At 41.6% G+C, this 25,185-nt stretch overlaps 1 protein-coding gene across 4 annotated transcripts in view; it reads left to right on the top strand.

Moving 5' to 3' along the window:
• Positions 1-25,185, top strand: part of LOC115151124 (protein MTSS 2) — a 147,320-nt gene that overhangs the window by 109,304 nt on the left and 12,831 nt on the right. For 3 of the 4 annotated variants that reach the window (XM_029695135.1, XM_029695132.1, XM_029695133.1), the window contains 2 exons: positions 17,332-17,428; positions 17,818-17,970. In XM_029695135.1, the coding sequence (XP_029550995.1) occupies positions 17,332-17,428; positions 17,818-17,970 (250 nt within the window). The remainder of the gene's footprint in view (positions 1-17,331; positions 17,429-17,817; positions 17,971-25,185) is intronic. The other variant, XM_029695134.1, reaches the window with a different exon arrangement.

Raw genomic sequence — 25,185 nt, 5'->3', positions numbered from 1 at the left:
CAGGAAGAGAAACTGGATCAAATGGATAGTAGGAGCAGCAGCAGCTAAGTGAAGTTCAGTGTGTCTGTGGTATCACAGTGGCCAAGTTCCACTGACTGGAGCCAGCTAAGGAAGTGTGCTCCCGTAATAGGGGTTAGTTAAACATTTGATCCCTAAATGGCACCCTATTCCTTAAATAGTGCACTACTTTTGGCCAGAGCCAAGTCAAAAGTACTGCAATAGGTAGGGAATATGGTGCCATTTTGAATGCAGCCTTGGAGAGGGATGAAGGAGGGGGAGAGAAGGGAGGGATGATAAAGAGCGCAGGTGACAGTAAAGTTCCGAGAGAACAAGTGAAGTGGAGCGAAGGGAAGTGAAGAATAGCGGGGCGTGGCGGCTGCAGACAATCTGTCACCCATGTGTCCTGTCTGCTTACCATGGAATGGCCTGGGATGACTCTCACTCACACACACACACACACTTGGCTTCATCTCACTCAGGATGTCTGCTGGTCCCCTGGTGCAGCAAGCCTCTACTGTGTGCAGACACAAACACATGTTCCGGATTTCATCTCACTGTGAATGAGAGGGGAGTGTGTGTGTGTGTGTGTGTGTGTGTGTGTGTGTGTGTGTGTGTGTGTGTGTGTGTGTGTGTGTATCCCATGGTGGGGGGAGGGGTATACTGGTCGTCCATGCCGCAGCCAAAACGCATGTCCCCCAGGAGCTGATTGGAGTAGGGAGGGTGGGTGGATGACTTCCTCCATCATAGAGACAGGGTAGAAGGGTGAGCAGGCAAGTGGGAGAATGACTAGGCTTAGATCTCCAGTCTTCATAGGGTACTCTCCAAATAAAACTCAAAAGTGTACCTGATCCGAACCCTTGTCCAAAGCACCTAAACACAGCTGTCTAAGTACGATTCAAAGTTTATTTGAATGTGATTATATGCATTGTAATTGATGATGTATGACATACATGACGCTCTTTGGTCAGCTAAAGGTGATAACAAGACCTCTATAATGTACAGTAAATATCAAACTACAGTATAACAAAATTGCAAGAGTTTGAGGTTGAGTTGGTTTAGTGGGTTTCCTGTCAACTTGGCTTTGCAGTCCTCTCTTTGAAACTCTCTCTCACACACACACACACACACACACACACACACACACACACACACACACACCACAGCCCTCATTGGTCCAGCCTGTTTGGTATAGTCATTTAGAGCGGTAGTTTCCACTACAGTCTGTTCTGACAACAACTCTCCACTGGCAGAGCTCAGTTCCACTTAAGCAGTCAAACGTTTCTCAAAACTACTACTATGCTCAAAACCTGCAGTGTGTTGATGTAGCAGACCATTTACGCATTCAAACCAGGCCTTCTACTTTTAGCTATTGGCATGGCCAGTACACCAAAGTCCATGATTGGATTCACACAGTTTGATTTAGTATGTGTCCCAAATGGCACCCTTCTACCTACATAGTGCAGTATTTTTGACCAGAGCCCCATGGGCCAAAAGTAGTGTACTATATAGGGAATATGGTGCCATTTGAAACATTACCTAACTGCAAAACTGCACCTAACTGCAAAACATGAAGAGAGCGTGACTGTATACCTCTGTCAACATGGTATTCAGGCTGCTGCCTTCGGAGCGTGACGATATGCTTGGCTACAAAAGAAGAGGCTTTATTAATGGGGCTTGCTAGAGTCCCCACTTTATATCTTCATCATACTTCTGACTTATGCACTGAGCAAAATATGAACACAACATGTAAAGTGTTGGTCCCATGTTTCATGAGCTGAAATACAATTACCCAGAAATGTACATCCCTGTTAGTGAGCATTTCTCCTTGCCAAGATAATCCTTCCACCTGACAGGTGTGGCATATCAAGAAGCTGATTAAACAGCATGGTAATTATACAGGTGCACCTTGTGCTGGGGACAATAAAAGGCCTCTCTAAAATGTGCAGTTTTGTCACACAACACAATGACACAGATGTCTCAAGTTTTGAGGGAGCATACAATTGGCATGCTGACTGCAGGTATGTCCACCAGAGCTGTTGCCAGATAATTGAATGTTAATTTCTCTACCATAAGCCGCCATCAACGTAATTTTTGAGAATCTGGCAGTACGTCCAACCGGAAGCTCATCTGTGTGCTCGTTGTCCTCAACTGGGTCTTGACCTGACTGCAGTCAGGCGTCGCTACCAACTTCAGTGGGCAAATGCTCACCTTTGATTGCCACTGGCACACGAGAGAAGTGTGCTCTTCACGGATGAGTCACGGTTTCTACTTTACAGGGCAGATGGCAGACGGCGTGTATAGCATTGTGTGGGAGAGTGGTTTCCTGATGTCAACGTGTGCCCCATGGTGGGGTTATGGTATGGGCAGGCATAAGATACGGAGAACGAACACAATTGCATTTTATCAATGGCAATTTGAATGGACAGAGATACTGTGATTCATCCGCTGCCATCACCTCGTGTTTTAGCATGCTAATGCATGGCCCCATGTTGCAAGGATCTGCACACAATTCTTGGAAGCTGAAAATGTCCCAGTTCTTCCATTGCCTGCATACTCACTAGACATGTCACCCATTGAGCATGTTTGAGATGCTTTGGATCGATGAAGATGTGTCGTGCTGCATCGCCCTGCATGAGGCAAATGCAGGCTATTAAAACCTTACCTAACCAGAAACCGTGGATTGATGGCAACATTCGCGCAAAACTGAAAGCGCGAACCACCGTTTTTAATCATGGCAAGGCGACCGGAAGCATGACCGAATACAAACAGTGCAGCTATTCCCTCCGAAAGGCAATCACACAAGCAAAGCGTCAGTATAGAGACAAAGTAGAGTCGCAATTCAACGGCTCAAACACGAGACGTATGTCTTCCCTGTGGCTCAGTTGGTAGAGCATGGTGTTTGCAACGCCAGCATGGTGTGTGCAACGCCAGGGTTGTGGGTTCGATTCCCACGGGGGGCCAGTACAAAAAAAATGAAAAATTATGAAATGTATGCATTCACTACTGTAAGTCGCTCTGGATAAGAGCGTCTGCTAAATGACTAAAATGTAAATTTAATGTCAAATGGCAGGGTCTACAATCAATCACAGATTACAAAAAGAACACCAGCCCCGTTGCGGACATCGTCTTGCTTCCAGACAAATTAAACAACTTCTTTGCTCACTTTGAGGACAATGCAGTGCCACTGACACGGCCCACTACCAAATCCTGTGGGCTCTCCTTCTCCGTGGCCAACGTGAGTAAAACATTTAAACGTGTCAACCATCGCAAGGCTACAGGCCCAGACGGCATCCCTAGCCACGTCCTCAGAGCATGCACAGACCAGCTGGCTGGTGTGTTTACGGACATATTCAACCAATCCCTAGCCCAGTCTGTTGTCCCCGCATGCTTCAAAATGGCCACCATTGTTCTTGTTCCCAAGAAAGCTAAGGTAACTGAACTAAATGACTATTGCCCTGTAGCACTCACTTCTGTCATCGTGAAGTGCTTTGAGAGACTAGTCAAGGATCATATCACCTCCACCCTACCTGATACCCTAGACCCACTCCAATTTGCTTACCGCGCCCACAACCGCAGAGCTCTCCAGAGGGTAGTGCGGTCTGCACAACGCATCCTCGGGGGCAAACTACCTGCCCTCCAGGACACCTACACCACCCGATGTCACAGGAAGGAAAAAAAGATCATCAAGGACCATAACCACCCGAGCCACTGCCTGTTCACCCCGCTATCATCCAGAAGGCGAGGTCAGTACAGGTGCATCAAAGCGGGGACCGAGAGACTGAAAAACAGCTTCCATCTCAAGGCCATCAGACTGTTAAACAGCCATCACTAACATTGAGTGGCTGCTGCCAACATACAGACTGAAATCTCTGGCCACTTAAATAAATAGACTTAATAAAGGTATCACTAGTCACTTTAAATAACGCCACTTTAATAATGTTTACATATCCTACATTACTCATCTCATATGTATATACCTTATTCTACACCATCAACTGCATCTTGCCTACGTCGCATGGCCATCGCTCATCCATATATTTCTAGGTACATATTCTTATTCATTCCTTTACACTTGTGTGTGTGTGTATAAGGCAGTTGTTGTGAATTTGTGAGATTACTTGTTAGATATTACTGCATAGTCGGAACTAGAAGCACAAGCATTTCACTACACTCGCATTAACATCTGCTAACCATGTGTATGTGTCCAATAAAATGTGATTTGATTTGAATGTTGGTCACAACAGATACTGACTGGTTTTCTGGTCAACATCTCCACATTTAAAAAAAATAAATCAAAATCAAATGACTGATTTCCTTATTAAATGAACTAACTCCGTAAAATCTTTGAAGTGGTTGTATGTTGTGTTTATTTTTGTTCAGTGTAGTTATTATTAGTGGGGCTTGTGAAGCAAGTTTCCCCACTTTAAATCTTAGACATACTCCTAACTTATGTTAGTAATGGGAAGCAAATGTCCCATTCTAAGTCTTCGTCATACTTATTATTTGGAATGCTACTCCTCTTACACCGTTTAAGATAGAAACGTCTTTAAAATGTACAGATCGGTCTGGAATAGTGTGATTGTATATAACTTTTTAAACTATTACGCTTTTTGTCTGTCTTTATTCACTTTCATGGCATTTCCTCAAGATTCTAAAAGGCCATATTGTGACCTCACTTCAAACATTCCATTGCAATGATGCAACTTTTGACACAAATCAGACACCTTGACCACTTTGCCACCAATTTAGACAAAAAGTCTAACTACTTCTCACCTATTGAAATCGGTTGTCATAACAAAAATATCTGCTTCTGATGTAACGATACAGCTGTTTTAGGAACTGCCTTAACACCCACCCCAACTTCTTCCACTCTGTTGTTAGACCACTCACCCAACTAGTCAGACACAACTTAGTGTACTTTCACACACATACTTTCACACAACTGCTGAACCACACACCTACTTACCAAAACTACTGACCACACAACTACTGATCACAGCTACTGACCACAACCACAACTACTAAACCACAACTACTGACCACAACTACTGTCCAAAATTACTGGCCACAACCACACAACTTCTGACCAAAAGTTCTGAACCACACACCTACTTACCAAAACTACTGACTGAAACTATTGACTGTAGTTGTGTAAAAATGATGTAGAAGAATCAATTACATTTATCACTCTAACACCATTATTATGTGAATAAATGCAACAGGCCCTGTGCGTCTCTGGGGGATCTAGCAAGAAAGCAAATCATTGCATCAATGACTCAGTATGACAACAATGAACATGTCTGACTTGCACAGTTATGCAATTATTAAGAGGCTAGATATAAATAGCTGATCCTGGCGACCAATGTTCTAGCATGCATTTATTGAGGCAAGCAGATCAGGGATGTCAATGTGGTACCCAAGCATGAGCTATGTGTTTAGTGGAATTAACAACTATCAATAGACTACCTAAATTATAGGCATATAGTCAATCAAAGAATTACTCTGTAAAACGAGGAATGCATTTACTCAATTCAACTTATAGAATTTATTAGTCATGAACAAATTGACACAAACAATTACAGTGTACATGATAAATGACAGAAAAACTGAGTAAATGACTACCGGTATCACCAACAGACAAATGTAACGTGGTTAACCGTGTCTTCAGTTATAAAATAATCTCAAAGAGAAAACACTGTGTGTCTGATGCACACAGGAGCTTGGTAATATGAGTGAATTCACTGCCCTTTTAACCAAATTCAAGCAGGAACACACACCCAACCTGAATTCACATTTATTATTCACATGCTAGTAAAAATAAAAAGACAGGAAAACACACCCATATTCTAATCTAATCAGCTCAATTTGAATGTTATGACTACACAACCTAATGTACAATTTAAAAAATACATTAACCAGAAAACATACAATGTAATAAGACACATCAAAATGTGCAGCTCTTTATAACAGAAAAAAGGACCACGGTGTCCGTGTGCGGTTTCCAGTACATCAGTTATACACCTACTCAATAGGTTCGTTTCAGAAGGAATTGTACATTACATGTCGGAGGATGGTATTTTATTAGGATCCCCATTAGCTGTTGCAAAAGCAGCAGCTACTCTTCCTGAACATGCAACATAATACAGAACATCAGACAAGAACAGCTCAAGGACAGAACTACAGTGCCTTGCAAAAGTATTCACCACCCTTGGCATTTTTCCTATTTTGTTGCCTTACAACCTGGAATTTTTGGGGGTTTGTATCATTTGATTTACACAACATGCCTACCACTTTGAATATGCAAAATATTTTATCTTGTGAAACAAACAAGAAATAACACACAAAAATAAAACTTGAGCATGCTTAACTATTCACCCCCTCAAAGTCAATACTTCATAGAACCACCTTTGCAGCAATTACAGCTGCAAGTCTCTTGGGGTATGTCTCTATAAGCTTGGCACATCTAGACACTGGGATTTTTGCCCATTCTTCAAGGCAAAACTGCTCCAGCTCCTTCGGAGTCGGATGGGTTCAACTGGTGTACAGCAATCTTTAAGTCATACCACAGATTCTCAATTGGATTGAGGTCTGGGCTTTAACTAGGCCGTTCCAAGACATTTAAATGTTTCCCATTAAACCCTTCAAGTGTTGCTTTAGCAGTATGCTTCTGGTCATTGTCCTGCTGGAAGGTGAACCTCCATCGCAGTCTCAAATCTCTGGAAGAGTGAAACAGGTTTCCCTCAAGAATTTCATAGTATTTAGCGCTGTCCATCATTCCTTCAATTCTGACCCGTTTCCCAGTCACTGCCGATGGAAAAACATCCCCACAGCATGATGCTTCCACCACCATGCTTCACTGTGGGGATGGTGTTCTCGGGTGAAGGGAGGTGTTGGATTTGTGCCAGACATAGCGTTTTCCTTGATGTCCAAAAGGCTCAATTTTAGTCACAGCTAACCAGAGTACCTTCTTCCATATGTTTGGGGAGTCTCCCACATGCCTTTTGGCAAATGTGTTCGCTTATTGTTTTCTTTAAGCAATGGTGTTTTTCTGGCCACTCTTCCATAAAGTGGTCCTATGGACAGATACTCCAATCTCCGCTGTGGAGCTTTGCAGCTCCTTCAGGGTTATCTTTGGTCTCTTTGTTGCCTCTCTGATTAATGCCCTCCTTGCCTGGTCCGTGAGTTTTGGTGGGCGGCCCTCTCTTGGCAGGTTTGTTGTGGTGCCATATTCTTTCCATTTTTTTAATAATGGATTTAATGGTGCTCCGTGGGATGTTCAAAGTTTGGGATATTTTTTTATAACCCAACCCTCATCTGTACTTCTCCACAACTTTGTCCCTGACCTGTTTGGAGAGCTCCTTGGTCTTCATGGTGCCGCTTGCTTGGTGATGCCCCTTGCTTAGTGGTGTTGCAGACTCTGGGGCTGTTCGGAACAGGTGTGTGTATATATATATACTGAGATCATGTGACACTTAGATTGCACACAGGTGGACTTTATTTAACTAATTATGTTACTTCTGAAGGTAATTGGTTGCACCAGATCTTATTTGGGGGCTTCATAGCAAAGGGGGTGAATACATATGCATGCACCACTTTTGGTTTTTTTTTATTTATTTTTTATTTGAATGTTTTCAAACAAGTAATTTTTTCATTTCACTTTACCAATTTGGCCTATTTTGTGTATGTCCATTGCATGAAATCCAAATAAAAATCAAATTAAATTACAGGTTGTAATGCAACAAAATGCCAAGTGGGGTGAATACTTTTGCAAGGCACTGTACATCCATTTTTAAAAGGCACACACAGCCTACATATCAATTCATACACACAGACTATCTAGGTCAAATAAGGGAGAGGCTTTGTGCTGCGAGGTGTTGCTTTATCAATTTTTTTAAACCAGGTTTGCTGTTTATTTGAGCAATGTCAGATGGAAGAAAGTTCCATGCGATAAGGTCTCTATATAATACTGTACGTTTTCTTGAATTTGTTCTGGATTTGGGGACTATGAAAAGACCCCTGATGGCATGTCTGGTGGTGTAAGTGTGTGTGTCAGAGCTGTGTGTAAGTTGACTATGCAAACAATTTGGGGTTTTCAACACAATGTTTCTTATAAAAATAATTGATGCAGTTAGCCTCTCCTCAACTCTTAGCCAAGAGAGACTGGCATGCATAGTATTTATATTATCCTTCTGATTTCAATGAGCAGAACGTGCTGCTCTGTTCTGGGCCAGCTGCAGCTTAACTTGGTCTTTCCTTGCAGCACTGGACCACACGACGGGACAATAATCAAGATTAGACAAAACTAGAGCCTGCAGAACTTGCTTTTTGGAGTGTGGTGTCAAAAAAGCAGAGCGTCTCTTTATTATGGCTAGACCTCTCCCCATCTTTGCAATCACTGAATCTATATGTTTTGACCATGACAGTTTACAATCTAAGGTAACGCCAAGTAATTTAGTCTCCTCAACTTGTTCAGCAGCCACACCATTCATTACCAGATTCAGCTGAGGTATAGAACTTAAGGAATGATTTGTACCAAATACAATGCTCTTAGTTTTAGAGATGTTCAGGACCAGTTTATTACTTGCCACCCATTCCAAAATATACTGCAACTCTTTGTTAAGGGTTTCAGTGACTTAATTAGCTGTGGTTGCTGATGCGTATATGGTTGAATCACCAGCATACATGGACACACATGCTTTGTTTAATGCCAGTGGCAGGTCATTGGTAAAAATAGAAAAGAGTAGAGGGCCTAGAGAGCTGCCCTGCAGTACACCACACTTTTACATGTTTGACATTAGAGAAGCTTCCATTAAAGGTATCCATCCCTTTGAGTTCTATTAGATAGCTCTGAATCCACAATATTTCAGAGGTTGAAAAGCCATAGCACAAGTTTTTATCAACAACAGGTTATGGTCAATAATATCAAAGGCTGCACTAAAATCTAACAGTACAGCTCCCACAATCTTCTTATTGTCAATTTCTTTCAACCAATCATGTTGAGTGCCCTTCTCTATAAGCATGCTGAAAGTCTGTTGTTAATTTGTGTACAGATAAATAGCATTTCTTCCAACAGTTTGCTAAGAGCTGGCAGCATTCTTATAGGTCTGCTGTTAGAACCAGTAAAGGCCGCTTTACCACTCTTGGGTAGCGGAATTACATTGGCTTCCCTCCAGGCCTGAGGACAAAGACTTTCCTCTAGGCTCAGATTAGAGATATGACAGATAGGAGTGGCTATAGTCAGCTACCATCCTCAATAGCTTTCCATCTAAGTTGTCAATGCCAGGAGGTTTGTCATTATTGATTGTTAACAATAGTCTTTCCACCTCCCCCACTAACTTTACAAAATTCAAACTTGCACTGCTTTTCTTTCATTATTATAATTTTTTTTACATTCATATAATTGCTCACTGTTCGTTGTTGGCATTTCCTGCCTAAGTATGCCCACTTTGCCAATGAAATAATCATAAAAATAATTGGCAACATCAAATGGTTTTGTGATGAATAAAGCCATCTGATTCGATGAAAATGGAATTGAATTTGTCTTTCTGCCCATAATTTAATTTAAAGTACTCCAAAGTTTATATCATTTATATCATTGATCTTGGCTTCATAATACAGTTTCTTCTTTTTGTTGAGTTTAGTCACTGCAAATTGAGAAATTTTGTAAGTAAGCAAGTCAGATGTACAGCCAGACTAATTAGCCATTCCTTTTGCCCCATGTCTTTCAACCATACAGTTTTTCAATTCCTCATCAATCCATGGAGCCTTAACAGTTCTAACAGTCAGTTTCTTAACAGGTGCATGTTTATCAATAATTGGAAGAAGCAATTTCATAAATTCATCAAGTGCAGCATCTCGATGTTCCTCAATCACATCAGACCAACAAATATTTTTAACATCATCCACATCAGTCACAGCTAAATATTTTGTATGATCTCTTATACACTATTTTAGGCCCAGCTGTTGGATCTTTGGCTTTCCTGGATATAGCCACTATATTGTGATCACTGCATCCGATGGGTACTGATATAGCTTTAGAACAAAGTTCTACAGCATTAGTAAAAATGTGATCGATACATGTGGATCTTGTTCCTGTAGTGTTTAACACCCTGGTAGGTTGATTAATAATGGATGGAATCTAGAACAGAATAGAATCATGTTCCCCTGCGGCAAAACACGTCGAATAGATCACCATTGTTGGTTGGTGGAAATCCCCATCGACTGAGGATTTGGGGTCACCATTTACTGTAGTGGACAGTAATATTTGACGTGTATATACAGTATATATAACATTCTACATACCTCACATGCGACTCGCAATAAGACTAAGCAATTACCCTATTAAAATGTTTATCTGACTCTGCCTATTAAAATATACAAGCAGGCATTAGGCAATGAGTTGACTAGCAAGAATTGGTCTGAGAATTGTCTATATCAAAGGCAGATATTTAGTTAACATTGTACAATGAATGGATTCACATACGAGGCATAAAGCATTGCAAAGTATACTTTAGAGTTGAAACGGTATGCAAATTTAATATCACGATTAGTGACCAACATTATCACGTTATCAGTATTATAGCGGTATTATTAAAATGTGCTGGACATGTTCAAAAAGTACTAATACACACACTGAAATCATTTCACCAAGTTATATTGAAAGCCAACAAACAACAAATACAATTATCAGCACTATGCACTTTTTGTGTGCATAAACATTACAATTCTAACATTAACATTAAAGATGGTACCATGTGGCCATGAGAGGTAAGTTTCCCTAGTGCAGGTTTAAATGAGCCAGTAAGCAAATCAAAAAAACAAATAAACTTAGTAGCACTCACTTTTGTAGTGAGGAACGGCAACCTTCATCAGCCTCAGAAAGCCTGGCCTCTCAACAATTTGAAATGGCATCATGTCCTTTGCAATGTAATATGAAAGGGCTGCAGTGAGGTCTTGAGCATTTTTTGATGTGGGTGCATAAGCAGCCTGCCTTTCACTGGGTTTGTCTGCTGCACGCCCACTCTGTAAACAAGGGAATAGCAAATGTATTATTATTGGTGGTGTTACATTATAATTATTATTATTCGCACACAGTCTATCTTCTGTGTTGCATTTGAGTATATGTATTGACCCCATGCACAATTTACATAAATACAAATCAGTCTTAAGTAGACAGTGATAGTAATTGCAATGAGCCCAACAACTTACATAAATACAGGAGTCTTGTAAAGGAGTCTATAGTGTTTCTCCTGTTGGAACACTTTTACAACCAAGTCGACGACTGACGGATTTTAAATGAACAAAATATGTTGGTTGGGTGACTAAACTACATAACGTGTTATCGTGTGCAATGGTCCAATAGAGTCCTCAGACACACACCGCATACAGCAGCAGAACAACGTGTAGTTTTTTTTACAAGAGAAGGTAACACTGAAAGCTTCAGTTTACATTATATGACAGGCTATTAGCAAGTTACAGACAAACCATGACATGTTCCCCCCATTCCGAAGTCCCCACATCATGCATTGAGCTAAAAGTTAACTTACTTACCTTTGCTATAAAGTAGTGGGTGGTGGTCACAAAGATGACTCGAGATTTGAAGTGTTACCACCTTTCGCAGCGATTTTTTTGTTGTTGTTGTTGCATATTCTACAGACAGGGTGACCATCTTCGATTAAGTTTCCCTCAGCACTCTTGTACAAACCAAAATATGACCACACTTCAGATTTGGTCCTCTAAGAAGGCTGAAAAATCTCCCGAGCGCTGTCACTGCCTTCCTCCATGTTTTCACACAAAACAAAACACACGTTGCGTGCTGCGCCGGCGTCAGACTGTTGCTAACTTTGGTTGATGCTGGACAGTATTTACAGTGAGTTTTTCTAACCGTGGTAATCAAACACGGTTTTAATGATAATAAAAATGTGAAACGGTAATACTAATCATCTGGAATTTTACTGTGGTTTATCGTGAAACCGGTAACAGTTTCATCCGTAGTATACTTAAAAACATGAACAAAGAGATGCCTATTAGTCCAGAGGCCTAAAAGCCTAGGAAATGAGAATTGATCATACAACTTACCTCCATGAACTGGATACAGGATGAGAGGGAACAAAGGCATTTATTTCCATTTATAACATCTGAAGGTGTAACCTTTCAACTCAAAATCAACCACCATTGACCAATAAAACAATACCAAGTTTACTAAAACAATACCAAGTTTACAGAAACCTGAACACTCCCAGGCCCAATCACCACATGGTGTCACAGCATCTAAGAGCTTGTGTGTGGGATGAGACCAATGTAAATGAGACGGAATTCCTGAGAGGACCATTAAACCCCCTTGCCTAGAGTAATTCAGAGTTCACCCTGTACAGATCCAAGTTACCACAGAGATAATAAACTCAGCAAAAAAAGAAACATCCCTTTTTCAGGACCCTGTCTTTCAATGATAAGTTGTAAAAATCCAAATCACTTCACAGATCTTCATTGTAAAGGGTTTAAACACTGTTTCCCATGCTTGTTCAATGAACCATAAACAAATTAATGAACATGCACTTGTGGAATGGTCGTTAAGACACTAACAGCTTACAAGGGTAACGGTAGGCAATTAAGGTCACAGTTATGAAAACTTAGGACAATAACGAAGCCTTTCTACTGACTGAATAACACCAAAAGAAAGACGTCCAGGGTCCCTGCTCATCTGCGTGAACGTGCCTTAGGCATGCTGCAAGGAGGCATGAGGACTTCAAATGTAGCCAGGTCAATAAATTGCAATGTCCGTACTGTGAGACAGGACGGACAACTGATCGTCCTTGCAGTGGTAGACCACGTGTAACAACACCTGCACAGGATTGGTACAGCCGAACATCACACCTGCGGGACAGGTACAGGATGGCAACAACTGCCCGAGTTACACCAGGAACGCACAATCCCTCCATCAGTGCTCAGACTGTCCTCAATAGGCTGAGAGAGGCTGGACTGAGGGCTTGTAGGCCTGTTGTAAGGCAGGTCCTCACCAGACATCACTGGCAACAACGTCGCCTATGGGCACAAACCCACCGTTGCTGGACCAGACAGGACTGGCAAAAAGTGGTCTTCGCTGACGAGTCGCGGTTTTGTCTCACCAGGGCAGGATTTGTCTCACTCGGGCAGGATTTGCGTTTATCGTTGAAGGAATGAGCGTTACACCGAGGCCTGTACACTGGAGCGGGACTGATTTGGAGGTGGAGAGTCCATCATGGTCTGGGGCGGTGTGTCACAGCATCATCGGACTGAGCTTGTTGTCATTGCAGGCAATCTCAACGCTGTACGTTACAGGGAAGTCATCCTCCTCCCTCGTGGTACCCTTCCTGCAGGCTCATCCTGACCTGACCCTCCAGCATGACAATGCCAGCAGTCATACTGTTCGTTCTGTGCGTGATTTCCTGCAAGATAGGAATGTCAGTGTTCTGCCATGGCCAGCGAAGAGCCCGGATCTCAATCCCATTGAGCATGTCTGGGACCTGTTGGATCGGAGGGTGAGGGCTAGGGCCATTCCCCCCAGAAATGTCTTGGAACTTGCAGGTGCCTTGGTGGAAGAGTGGGGTATCATCTCACAGCAAGAACTGGCAAATCTCGTACCAGTCCATAAGGAGGAGATGCACTGCAGTACTTCGTATCTGGTGTGGCCACCAGCTGCATTGACTGTTACTTTTGATTTTGACTCCCCCTTTGTTCAAGGACACATTCTTCTATTTCTGTTAGTCACATGTCTGTAGAACTTGTTCAGTTTGTCTGTTGTTGAATCTTATGTTCATACAAATATTTACACATGTTAAGTTTGCTGAAAATAAACGCAGTTGACAGTGAGAGGACGTTTCTTTTTTTGCTGAGTTTAAATCCATATACAGTGCCTTCGGAAAGTACGCAGACCCCTTGACTTTTCCCACATTTTGTTACCTTAGTCTTATTCTAAAATGTATTATTTATTTTTTTATCCTATGCAATCTACACACACTACCCCATAATGACAAAGTGAAAGCAGGTTTTTTTTTTTACATTTTTGCAAATATATTAACAGTAAAATACTTATTTACATAAATATTCAGACCCTTTGCAATGAGACTCAAAATTGAGCTCAGGTGCATCCTGTTTCCATTGATCATCCTTGATGTTTCTACAACTTGATTGGAGTCCACCTTTGGTAAATTCAATTGATTTGCCATGATTTGGAAAGGCACACACCTGTCTATATAAGGTCCCACAGTGACAGTGCATGTCAGAGCAAAAACCAAGCCATGTGGTCGACAGAATTGTCCGTAGAGCTCAGAGACAGGATTGTGTCGAGGCACAGATCTGGGAAAGGGTAACAAAATGTCTGCAGCATTAATGGTCCCCAACAACACAGTGGCCTCCATCATTCTTAAATGGAAGAAGTTTGGAACCACAAAGACCTTGCACAAGCATGGTGGTGGCAGCATCATGCTGTGGGGATGTTTTTCAGTGGCAGGGACTGAGACTAGTCAGGATGGAGGAAAAGAACGGAGCAAAGTACAGAGAGATCCTTGATGAAAACCTGCTCCAGAGCGCTAAGGACCTCAGACTGGGGTGAGGGACAACGACCCTAAGCCCACAGCCAAGACAACACAGGAGTAGCTTCGGGACAGGTCTCCGAATGTCCTTGACTGGCCCGGACTTGAACCCGATCAAACATCTCTAGAGAGACCTGAAAATAGCTGTGCCGCAACGCTCTCCATCCAACCTGACAGAGCTTAAATTAGCAAAAATGTCTAAACATCTGTTTTTACTTTGTCATTGTGGGGTATTATGTGTGGATTGATGAGTGGGGAAAACAAACATTTTAATACATTTTTTAATAAGGCTGTAACAAAATGTGGAAAAAGTCAAGGGGCTGAAAACTTTCCGAAGGCACTAGAGTTATCCTCAGTGAACAAGTTTCAGATGGATACCAAACATGGATACTATAGCATTATTCTGTCACAATAGTCAGTCCTCTGGATACTGTAGCAGAGATACATTTTGTCCTCTCAGAGGGGGAAGGGCTGATTATCCTACGCTGACCTCCTACTTACCAAAGCTACTGACCACTATGGAGCGCAACTACTGACCACAACCACACAGCTACTGACCACAAAACTAATGAACCATACACCCAATGACTACAACACCACAACTACTGACCACAAAAATACTTTTAAAGAGCTGTCATCACTAGATGCGCCGTCATATTTATCTCCCCAAATAATAGCCTATAACGCTCTAATCATTACATCATTCAACTAAAAGCAAACTTAATTTACACTGAACGTTTTACAAAACTAAATTGTGCATCTATTTACCTGAAACCCACAGCTTGAACGATTCAGTTGCTTTGCTTACCTACCAGTTTTGTCCACATGATTCTTCCTTTTATTCCAATCTTTTGACAGATCTCTGTCTTATCTTTCAGTTTTCACATGCAACAACTGTAGTTTAGAAATAGCTTTAAATATTTAAGTACAACTTTTTTAACTTCTTCCATTACCACAAAAATACATTTAAAGACCTAAAGCAAGCCCCACAACTTTGGTTGTAAAGTTACCATCTAGTTTCATAACGGGATACTATCTGAAATCAATTTCGGCCACACTTCATAATTGGATAATATTCTTGCAACCTCAGCAACAAATGTGCATTTTTGTTGTGATTTAAAATTATTTGAAGTAGTTGTATCATCTTAGATTTTTCTTGATTTAATACAAGCCTAAATTGTGACACTGAACTTTAATGTGTGCAGGGTGATTTTATAAGCCGCAACTTTTTTCCCAGGCTTTGAACCTCGCGGCTTAAACAATGACACGGCTAATATATGGAATTTTCCCACAAAATTTTTGGGGGTTTTTTAAAACACATTCTGTGACGTGCTCAGTTTTTTGGCGGCATGAAGCTTTCATTAGACCAATGAAATTGCCGAACGGGTTAAGGTCAAACAACTTTTTTGTTTACTGTTTAGATTAAATCGAGCGCTCTCAAACTTCCCATCATTCTGATTACGGTAGTCATTTTGTCACCCTCATCATGGCAAAGACACGGAGAAATGCATATGATGCAGCTTTCAAGTTGAAGGCGATTGATCTGGCTGTTGGAAAAGGAAATAGAGCTGCTGTACAGGAGCTTCGTCTTAATGAGTCGATGATAAGACGTTGGAAACAGCAGCGTGAGGAATTGACTCAGTGCAAAAAGACAACTAAAGCTTACTTATTTTTTGTTACAAGCCGTGTTTCGTTAAAGCCTGTGTAAAGTTCATTTGTTTCAATGTACCGGTAGGCACCTGCGGCTTATTTATGTTCAAAATAATATATTTTTTTAAATTCAGTGGGTGCGGCTTATATTCAGGTGCGCTTAATAGTCCGGAAATTACGGTAGTTTTAGGATTATTGAGATTATTTGTGAATTTACATTTGATATTATGTGCTTATTTCTGTGCATAGATACCTCTGTGCAACGCTGTCGAAGAAAATATACTGGGGAACTGGGGCAGGTGAAATGCCAGTGCTGTGTTGCTGCATCATTCAAAAAGTTAGCTCGATTAGTTAGCTAGCCAAGCCACATAAAGACTTGCCATCACCAGGAGCTCTCTGCCTAGGTGACCTCATGGCTAGATAAAGAGGCTCATATAGTTGAGTTGGCTATGTGATTTATGTCTGCTGTGATTTGCTCTGGGGATTTTGTGTTCTAGGCCAGGGTTTCCCAAATGTTTTCACTCAGGCCCCCCTTTCTCTTGTCATGTTAGTCATTGCATACCTTAGCTATTTATAACTCTTTATAACTCAAGATCAACTAGCCCATGTCAGTTAATGATAAAAAATAATAATAATTGTCCATAGATATTGTTGTAATTTTTATCACTTAAATATCACATGAATACACATTAGACATGGCAAAATGTATAGATTAGCAAGAAAATGTGCTTTAAAACTGCAACATTTTCTTTGCACCGAGTGAAAAAGTTTGGGAACCCCTGCTCTAAGGTATGCAATGACTGACATGACGAGGAAAACTGATTCTGCACTACAGTTGATGATGCACTGCATTTCCAAATTGAACCTTGTGCATTCTACTATGACAAATTTCGAGAGTACGTTGAAAGCCTGACTGAGTTCCTTAAAAAAAAATGGTTTAAATTTCTTTCTGAAGTTTTGTTCACACACTGTCGCTTGGCTCCATTTCAGAAGAAATGGTGCCAGTTTTGAATGCCTTGTCTTTCTCTCCTTTTTTATTTATCTTTTTATTTCCTACTCTTTTTCATTAATATGATTTATTTCTCTTCCACAAACTTTCTCACTCTCTCAGTAACTACAACTCTGTTAGGTACGTCCCCTCTCTGGACTCCATCGCCACCTCGGTGGACGGCATTCACCTCTGCCTGCCCTCCATAGACCCAGCACAGGTAAGACTGACTGACTTTCTCCTTTTTGAAGTGCTCCAAGTGCCCTTTATTCTTTTGGCTGCTGAATTTTTCAAATGCATCAATCATAATCTCACCCCAGTGCTGCACATTTGCCCAGGGGGCTTGATTTCAACTAATTTGAAAGAAAACTTCAGTCCACTGCAGCATCATTGATTCTTACATTCAAAGTTCAAACTATTGCCCTTTTCTTAACTTGAGTACTGTTTATCTAAACCCCAGTGAACAGTTTAAAAGAAAGACGTTGCTCTGTCTGGCCTACTCCCTCAACCTGAATTACTCATGTTAGGCAGTACCCTTTACAACTTCCGCTGCTTGAAACACAAACCATTTTCTCTTTATCCCTCCTCCCGTCGTCCCTTCGTGGGTAGCGCCGCTCACCCAGTCCGTTGGCACGCTTTGAGGGCTGGGACGGCACCGCACGCTCCCTCAGCGAGGGCAACTCGCCAACTACCTCCGCCCGCTCTGGTGCCCACCGCACCCATGTCCGCTCTGCCAGCCAAACCAACCACAGAGACACCACTGTGAGAACACACACCCCCTTACTGGCCCCCTGTATACCCACTGTGGCGTAAACCCCCACGCATGGCCCCCATGTAAATGTGTGTGTGCATAATGTGTATTTGTCCAGTGTCTGTAACTGTGTGGGTATGTGAGAGTACTGTATCTGTGTGAGAGGGAGAAAAACGGCTTTGGATAATTTACTATTAGCCCTTAATTTGACCTGCTGCTCACTGGAAAAGTAAAATTATCAACTTGAAGTTCTCTATAACCCAACTAGCCACCTCCTGAAGGCCTAAAAGCTCCTAAAAGCCATTGCTCATATAACAGTAACAGTTGACTCTGTATAATAGCTACTGTGCTAATATAGTAATTGTGTGTGTATACATACATACATACATACATACATACATACATACATACATACATACATACATACATACATACATACATACATACATACATACATACATACATACATACATACATACATACGTATGTGTGTATGTATATGCATGTGTGTGTGTATTTATTTATATTTTTATATATATGTGTGTGTGTGTGTGTTACATTTTACATTTACATCATTTAGCAGACACTCTTATCCAGAGCGACTTACAAATTGGTGCATTCATCTTAAGATATCCAGTGGAACAACCACTTTACAATAGTACATCTATCTTTTTTTTGGGGGGGGGGGGGTTAAAAGGATTACTATATCCTATCCCAGGTATTCCTTAAAGAGGTGGGGTTTCAGGTGTCTACGGAAGGTGGTGATTGACTCCGCTGTCCTGGCGTCGTGAGGGAGCTTGTTCCACAATGGGGTGCCACACACACACATATATATATATATATATATGTTTATACGTGTGTATGTATGTGTGTATATATATGTATGTATGTATGTATGTATGTACGTATGTATGTATGTATGTATGTATATATATATATACACTGCTCAAAAAAATTAAGGGAACACTTAAACAACACAATGTAACTCCAAGTCAATCACACTTCTGTGAAATCAAACTGTCCACTTAGGAAGCAACACTGATTGACAATAAATGTCACATGCTGTTGCGCAAATGGAATAGACAACAGGTGGAAATTATAGGCAATTAGCAAGACACCCCCAATAAAGGAGTGGTTCTGCAGGTGGGGACCACAGACCACTTCTCAGTTCCTATGCTTCCTGGCTGATGTTTTGGTCACTTTTGAATGCTGGCGGTGCTTTCACTCTAGTGGTAGCATGAGACGGAGTCTACAACCCACACAAGTGGCTCAGGTAGTGCAGCTCATCCAGGATGGCACATCAATGCGAGCTGTGGCAAGAAGGTTTGCTGTGTCTGTCAGCTTAGAATCCAGAGCATGGAGGCGCTACCAGGAGACAGGCCAGTACATCAGGAGACGTGGAGGAGGCCGTAGGAGGGCAACAACCCAGCAGCAGGACCGCTACCTCTGCCTTTGTGCAAGGAGGAGCAGGAGAAGCACTGCCAGAGCCCTGCAAAATGACCTCCAGCAGGCCACAAATGTGCATGTGTCTGCTCAAACAGTCAGAAACAGACTCCATGAGGGTGGTATGAGGGCCCGACGTCCACAGGTGGGGGTTGAGCTTACAGCCCAACACCGTGCAGGACGTTTGACATTTGCCAGAGAACACCAAGATTGGCAAATTCGCCACTGGCGCCCTGTGCTCTTCACAGATGAAAGCAGGTTCACACTGAGCACATGTGACAGACGTGACAGAGTCTGGAGACGCCGTGGAGAACGTTCTGCTGCCTGCAACATCCTCCAGCATGACCGGTTTGGCGGTGGGTCAGTCATGGTGTGGGGTGGCATTTCTTTGGGGGGCCGCACAGCCCTCCATGTGCTCGCCAGAGGTAGCCTGACTGCCATTAGGTACCGAGATGAGATCCTCAGACCCCTTGTGAGACCATATGCTGGTGCGGTTGGCCCTGGGTTCCTCCTAATGCAAGACAATGCTAGACCTCATGTGGCTGCAGTGTGTCAGCAGTTCCTGCAAGAGGAAGGCATTGATGCTATGGACCGCCCGTTCCCCAGACCTGAATCCAATTGAGCACATCTGGGACATCATGTCTCCCTCCATCCACCAACGCCACGTTGCACCACAGACTGTCCAGGAGTTGGCGGATGCTTTAGTCCAGGTCTGGGAGGAGATCCCTGAGGAGACCATCCGCCACCTCATCAGGAGCATGCCCAGGCGTTGTAGGGAGGTCATACAGGCACGTGGAGGCCACATACACTACTGAGCCTCATTTTGACTTGTTTTAAGGACATTACATCAAAGTTGGATCAGCCTGTAGTGTGGTTTTCCACTTTAATTTTGAGTGTGACTCCAAATCCAGACCTCCATGGGTTGATAAATTGGATTTCCATTGATTATTTTTGTGTCATTTTGTTGTCAGCATATTCAACTATGTAAAGAAAAAAGTATTTAATAAGATTATTTCATTCATTCAGATCTAGGATGTGTTATTTTAGCGTTCCCTTTATTTTTTTGAGCAGTGTGTGTGTGTATATACATACATACATACATACATACATACGTACATACGTACGTGTGTGTGTGTGTGTGTATATATGTATGTATGTATGTATACAGTTGAAGTCGGAAGTTTGCAAACACTTGTGATGGCCACTCCAATGCCTTGACTTTGTTGTCCTTAAGCCATTTTGCCACAACTTTGGAAATATGCTTGGGGTCATTGTCCATTTGGAAGACCCATTTGCGACCAAGCTTTAACTTCCTGACTGATGTCTTGAGATGTTGCTTTAATATATCCACGTAATATTCCTCATCATGATGCCATCTATTTTGTGAAGTGCACCATTCCCTCCTGCAGCAAAGCACCCCACAATGTGATGCTGCCACCCCCTTGCTTCACGGTTGGGATGGTGTTCTTTGGCTTGCAAGCCTCCCCCTTTTTCCTCCAAATATAATGATGGTCATTATGGCCAAACAGTTCTAAACTTCTGACCCACTGGAATTGTGATGGAGTGAATTATAAGTGAAATAATCTGTCTGTAAAAAATTGTTGGAAAAATTACTTGTCATGCACAAAGTAGATGTCCCAACCGACTTGCCAAAACTATAGTTTGTTAACAAGAAATTTGTGGAGTGTTTGGAAAATGAGTTTTAATGAATGCGTATATGTAAACTTCCGACTTCAACTGTATATGTGTATATTTGTGTATTTGTGTATGTGTACAGTACCAGTCAAAAGACACACCTACGCATTCCAAGGTTTTTCTTTATTTCTACTATTTTCTACATTGTAGAATAATAGTGAAGACATCAACTGTGTAATAACACATATGGAATCATGTATTAACCCAAAAAGTGTTAAACAAATCAAAATATATTTTATATTTGAGATTCTTCAAATAGCCGCCCTTTTCCTTGACAGTTTTGCACACTCTTGGCATTTTCTCAACCAGCTTCATGAGGTAGTCACATGGAATGTATTTCAATTAACTGGTGTGCCTTGTTCAAAGTTAATTTGTGGAATTTGTTTCCTCCTTAATGCAGTTGGACCAATCAGTTGTGTTGTGACAATGTAGGGGTGGTATACAGAAGATAGCCCTATTTGGTAAAATACCAAATCCATATTATGGCAAGAACAGCTCAAATAAGCAAAGAGAAATGCCAGTCCATCATTACTTTAAGACATGAAGGTCAGTCATTTCTAGAATATTATATATATATATTCATCCCAAAGGTGTTTGATGGGGTTGAGTTCAGGGCTCTGTGCAGGACAGTCAACTTCTTCATTACCGATCTCGACAAACCATTTCTGTATGGACCTCGCTTTGCGTACAGGGGCGTTGTCATGCTAAAACAGGAAAGGGCTTTACCAAACTGTTGCCACAAAGTTGGAAGCACATAATCGTCTAGAATGCCATTGTATGTTGTAGCTTTAAGATGTCCCTTCACTGGAACTAAGGGGCCCAGCCTGAACCATGAAATCCAGCCCCAGACCATAATTCCTCTTCCACCAAACTTTACAGTTGTCACTATGCATTGGGGCTGGTAGCGTTCTCCTGGCATCCGCCAAACCCAGATTTGTCCGTTGGACTGCCAGATGGTGAAGCATGATTCGTCACTCCAGAGAACGCGTTTCCACTGCTCAAGAGTCCAATGGCTTTGAGCTTTACACCACTTCACCCGACGCTTGGCATTGCCCATGGTGATCTTAGGCTTGTGTGTGGCTGCTCGGCCATGGAAACCTATTTCATGAAGCTCACGACTAATAATTATTGTGCTGACATTGCTTCCAGAGGCAGTTTGGAACTTGGTAGTGAGTGTTTCAACTGAGGACAGACGATTTTTACCCGCATCAGCGGTCCCGTTCTGTGAGCTTGTGTAGCCTACCACTTCGCGGCTGAGCCGTTTTTGCTCCTAGATATTTCCACTTCACAATAACAGCACTCAGTTTTATACACCTGTTAGCAACGGGGGTGGCTGAAATAGCCAAATCCACTCATTTGAAGGGGCGTCCACATAACTTTGTGTATATAGTGCTATGTGTATATATAGTATATAGTGCCTCTAACTTCCTCCAGTCCCTGTGATAGTCTCGCTGCCCTTCCCAGTGCTCTTCCTTGTCACCATCCTGTTCATTCAGTGTTAAGTGGCCCTGCCCAGATATATTCTCCTCTGTTCCATATTATTTATTGTCAAAATGACTTTCACTTCTGTCACATGAAACAGGCCACTGCTTGTTTTGTTTTTGCATGAGCTGTCATAAAGGTATGTATTTATAATAGAATGTGGCTTTTGGGAAGATCTTGACATTGGCAAGTTGTTAATCGGACTACTGTCATCACTAAAGATGGCAAACAAATCAAGCAATATTTGGATATAACCATCTAGTTTATCCTCTGAAAGTTAACTTGTTTTCTAGCAGTATCGAAGGGATCTGTTATTAGCTAGCTAGCCAATTTGATGTGGTCCATCAGTCAATGTAGCCTATCATGTCTGTCAGCAGCAATCATGGTTAAACCAACGTAGGCTAGGTAAGACTGTTGGTTGAAGAAAACAGTATAATTCAGTTAACTTTCCAATATGTTTAGCCAACTGTACAAAGTTTCTACCGGTAGCTTGCAAAATAAACATCAGCTAACAGTAGGTCAGCAAATGTGCCCTTCTGCCGCTTGATTGGCAGAGCCTACAAAGGATGGGAAATGAACCTAAACCACTCATACTTGTCAGGTATAGTTCACTTTTATTTCGTAACACTCAAATGTGACCAACCGGCTCAAATCGGTCATATTTAGCAAAATTTGAAATTGTGTTTTTTATATTAGATAAAAGTAGAGCTACAAAATGGTATATCACACACTGCATTTTTGAGGAACAATGGGAAAGTATTTCTGCTTTGAAAGATGAAAAATTTGTAAACTCACATTTGAGAAAATGGCATTTTGAATATTTTGGTATCTAGTGAAGAGCTATTCTCTGTCTACACCCATTCAGCATCGTTCACACCCTCTTAAAGCTTTAGCCCCCACCCATCTCGTTTCGCTCTCGGAGAGTTCAGAGCGCACACCTGATGCTCTGGCCGATGATTTGTTTACCTCTGGATAACATGAAAACAGCCTAACCAGCTCTGCTGGCAACAATTTCATAAAAAAAATTTTCCAACGTTTACTGACACCGGCCATATTCAACGGGTGTTGTGCGTTCGTAAATTCTTCAGTTATTCTGCACTCTGGCATACTCAGACTGAATTTACGAATGTACCCAAAATGGTTACTTGCATAGTGGAGTCTTTTGTTAAGATATGTAGCTAGCTTGCAAGCTAACTAGGTAAACAACGTGTAAGATCATACACATCACGTAACGTTAGCTAGCGAGCCAGCTAATGTAAGCTAGTTAAACAACAATGAACTTAGTGTCAAATCATGTTGTTACTACCCTGCACCACATTTATGGTTCAATGTTAGCTAACTAACATTAGTCTCTAACTAGCCAAGCAAGCGGCTATGGGATTTGAATAATAACATCATACACGTCACATTAGCTAACAAGTCAGCCAGCTAACGTTAGCTAGTTAAACAACAATGAACAAAGTGCCAACAATGCCATATTGCTGGGAGCTTACCAACCAGGTTCAATGTTAGCTAGCTAACATTAGGCTCTAACTAGAAAAGCAAACCGCTCTGGGAAATGAGTAATAACGTCCACTAGGGAGCTAGCCAGCTAATGTTAGCTAGCTAGCTAACAGTACACTTTAGCTTAAGACGTATAGCTAGCTAGCTAGGAAAGAATGAACCTAGCTAGGTAAACAATGTGTAAGATCAAACACGTAACGTTAGCTAGCGAGCCAGCCAGCTAACATTAGCTAGTTAAACAACGAACATAGTGCCAACTCATAACGTTACCACGCCTTGGATGAATCTGCTGGTAGTGGTAGCTAACCAACCAGGTTCAGTGTTAGCTAGCGAACATTAGGCTCTAACTAGCCAAGCAAACAGCTCTAAGATACGAATAACATCATACGCGTAACTTTAGCTAGGGAGCCAGCCAGCTAACGTTAGCTGGGGGTACACTTTAGCTTGAAATGAAACCACTTTCTGTCAAAATTAGAAATGTGTATTATCTGGAAATGTAGCTAGCTAGACTATTTTACCCGTCCGTATACATCATCATGCATGGTGGACAAGTCTCACTGTCATGAATTCCATGCCATGGTTGCCATAATCTTATGTTCATACAAATATTTACACATGTTAATTTTGCTGAAAATAAACACAGTTGACAGTGAGAGAATGTTTCTTTTTTTGCTGAGTTTATATTACATTGTATTGGTTGCAAGAATAATAATTTAAATTGAAAAATTCAAAGTTTTGAATCCGGTGTCATTTTGCGTAACAGTTCATAAACCATGTGCCATGGAATCGGTACGTCGAAAATCTCTTCCTAACTATTTTGCAATCTATATGGCACAGCTGTACATTTTTGGGTCCTTAAATGAAACTGGTATACTTTTTTGTTTATCAAAATTTTCTTTATCCATGTATGGTCTTTAATACAGGGCTGACAGACAAGTTCCCTACTTTTTCCCCCTTCCACTTTCCTCTTCCATTTTTGCGATAATGCTGCAATTAGTTGGTTGTAATTTGGGGTATAGAGCAGACATTTCCATATAGTTGTCTTAGCTGCATGTGTGACATACCTTAAATAGGACTGGTGTAGTTATCTTTTTTTTCTGTTA

This window comes from Salmo trutta, chromosome 16 (assembly GCF_901001165.1).
Source record: "Salmo trutta chromosome 16, fSalTru1.1, whole genome shotgun sequence".
In the NCBI taxonomy this organism is placed as follows: Eukaryota; Metazoa; Chordata; class Actinopteri; order Salmoniformes; family Salmonidae; genus Salmo; species Salmo trutta.
This window is presented reverse-complemented; position numbering and strand designations above follow the sequence as displayed.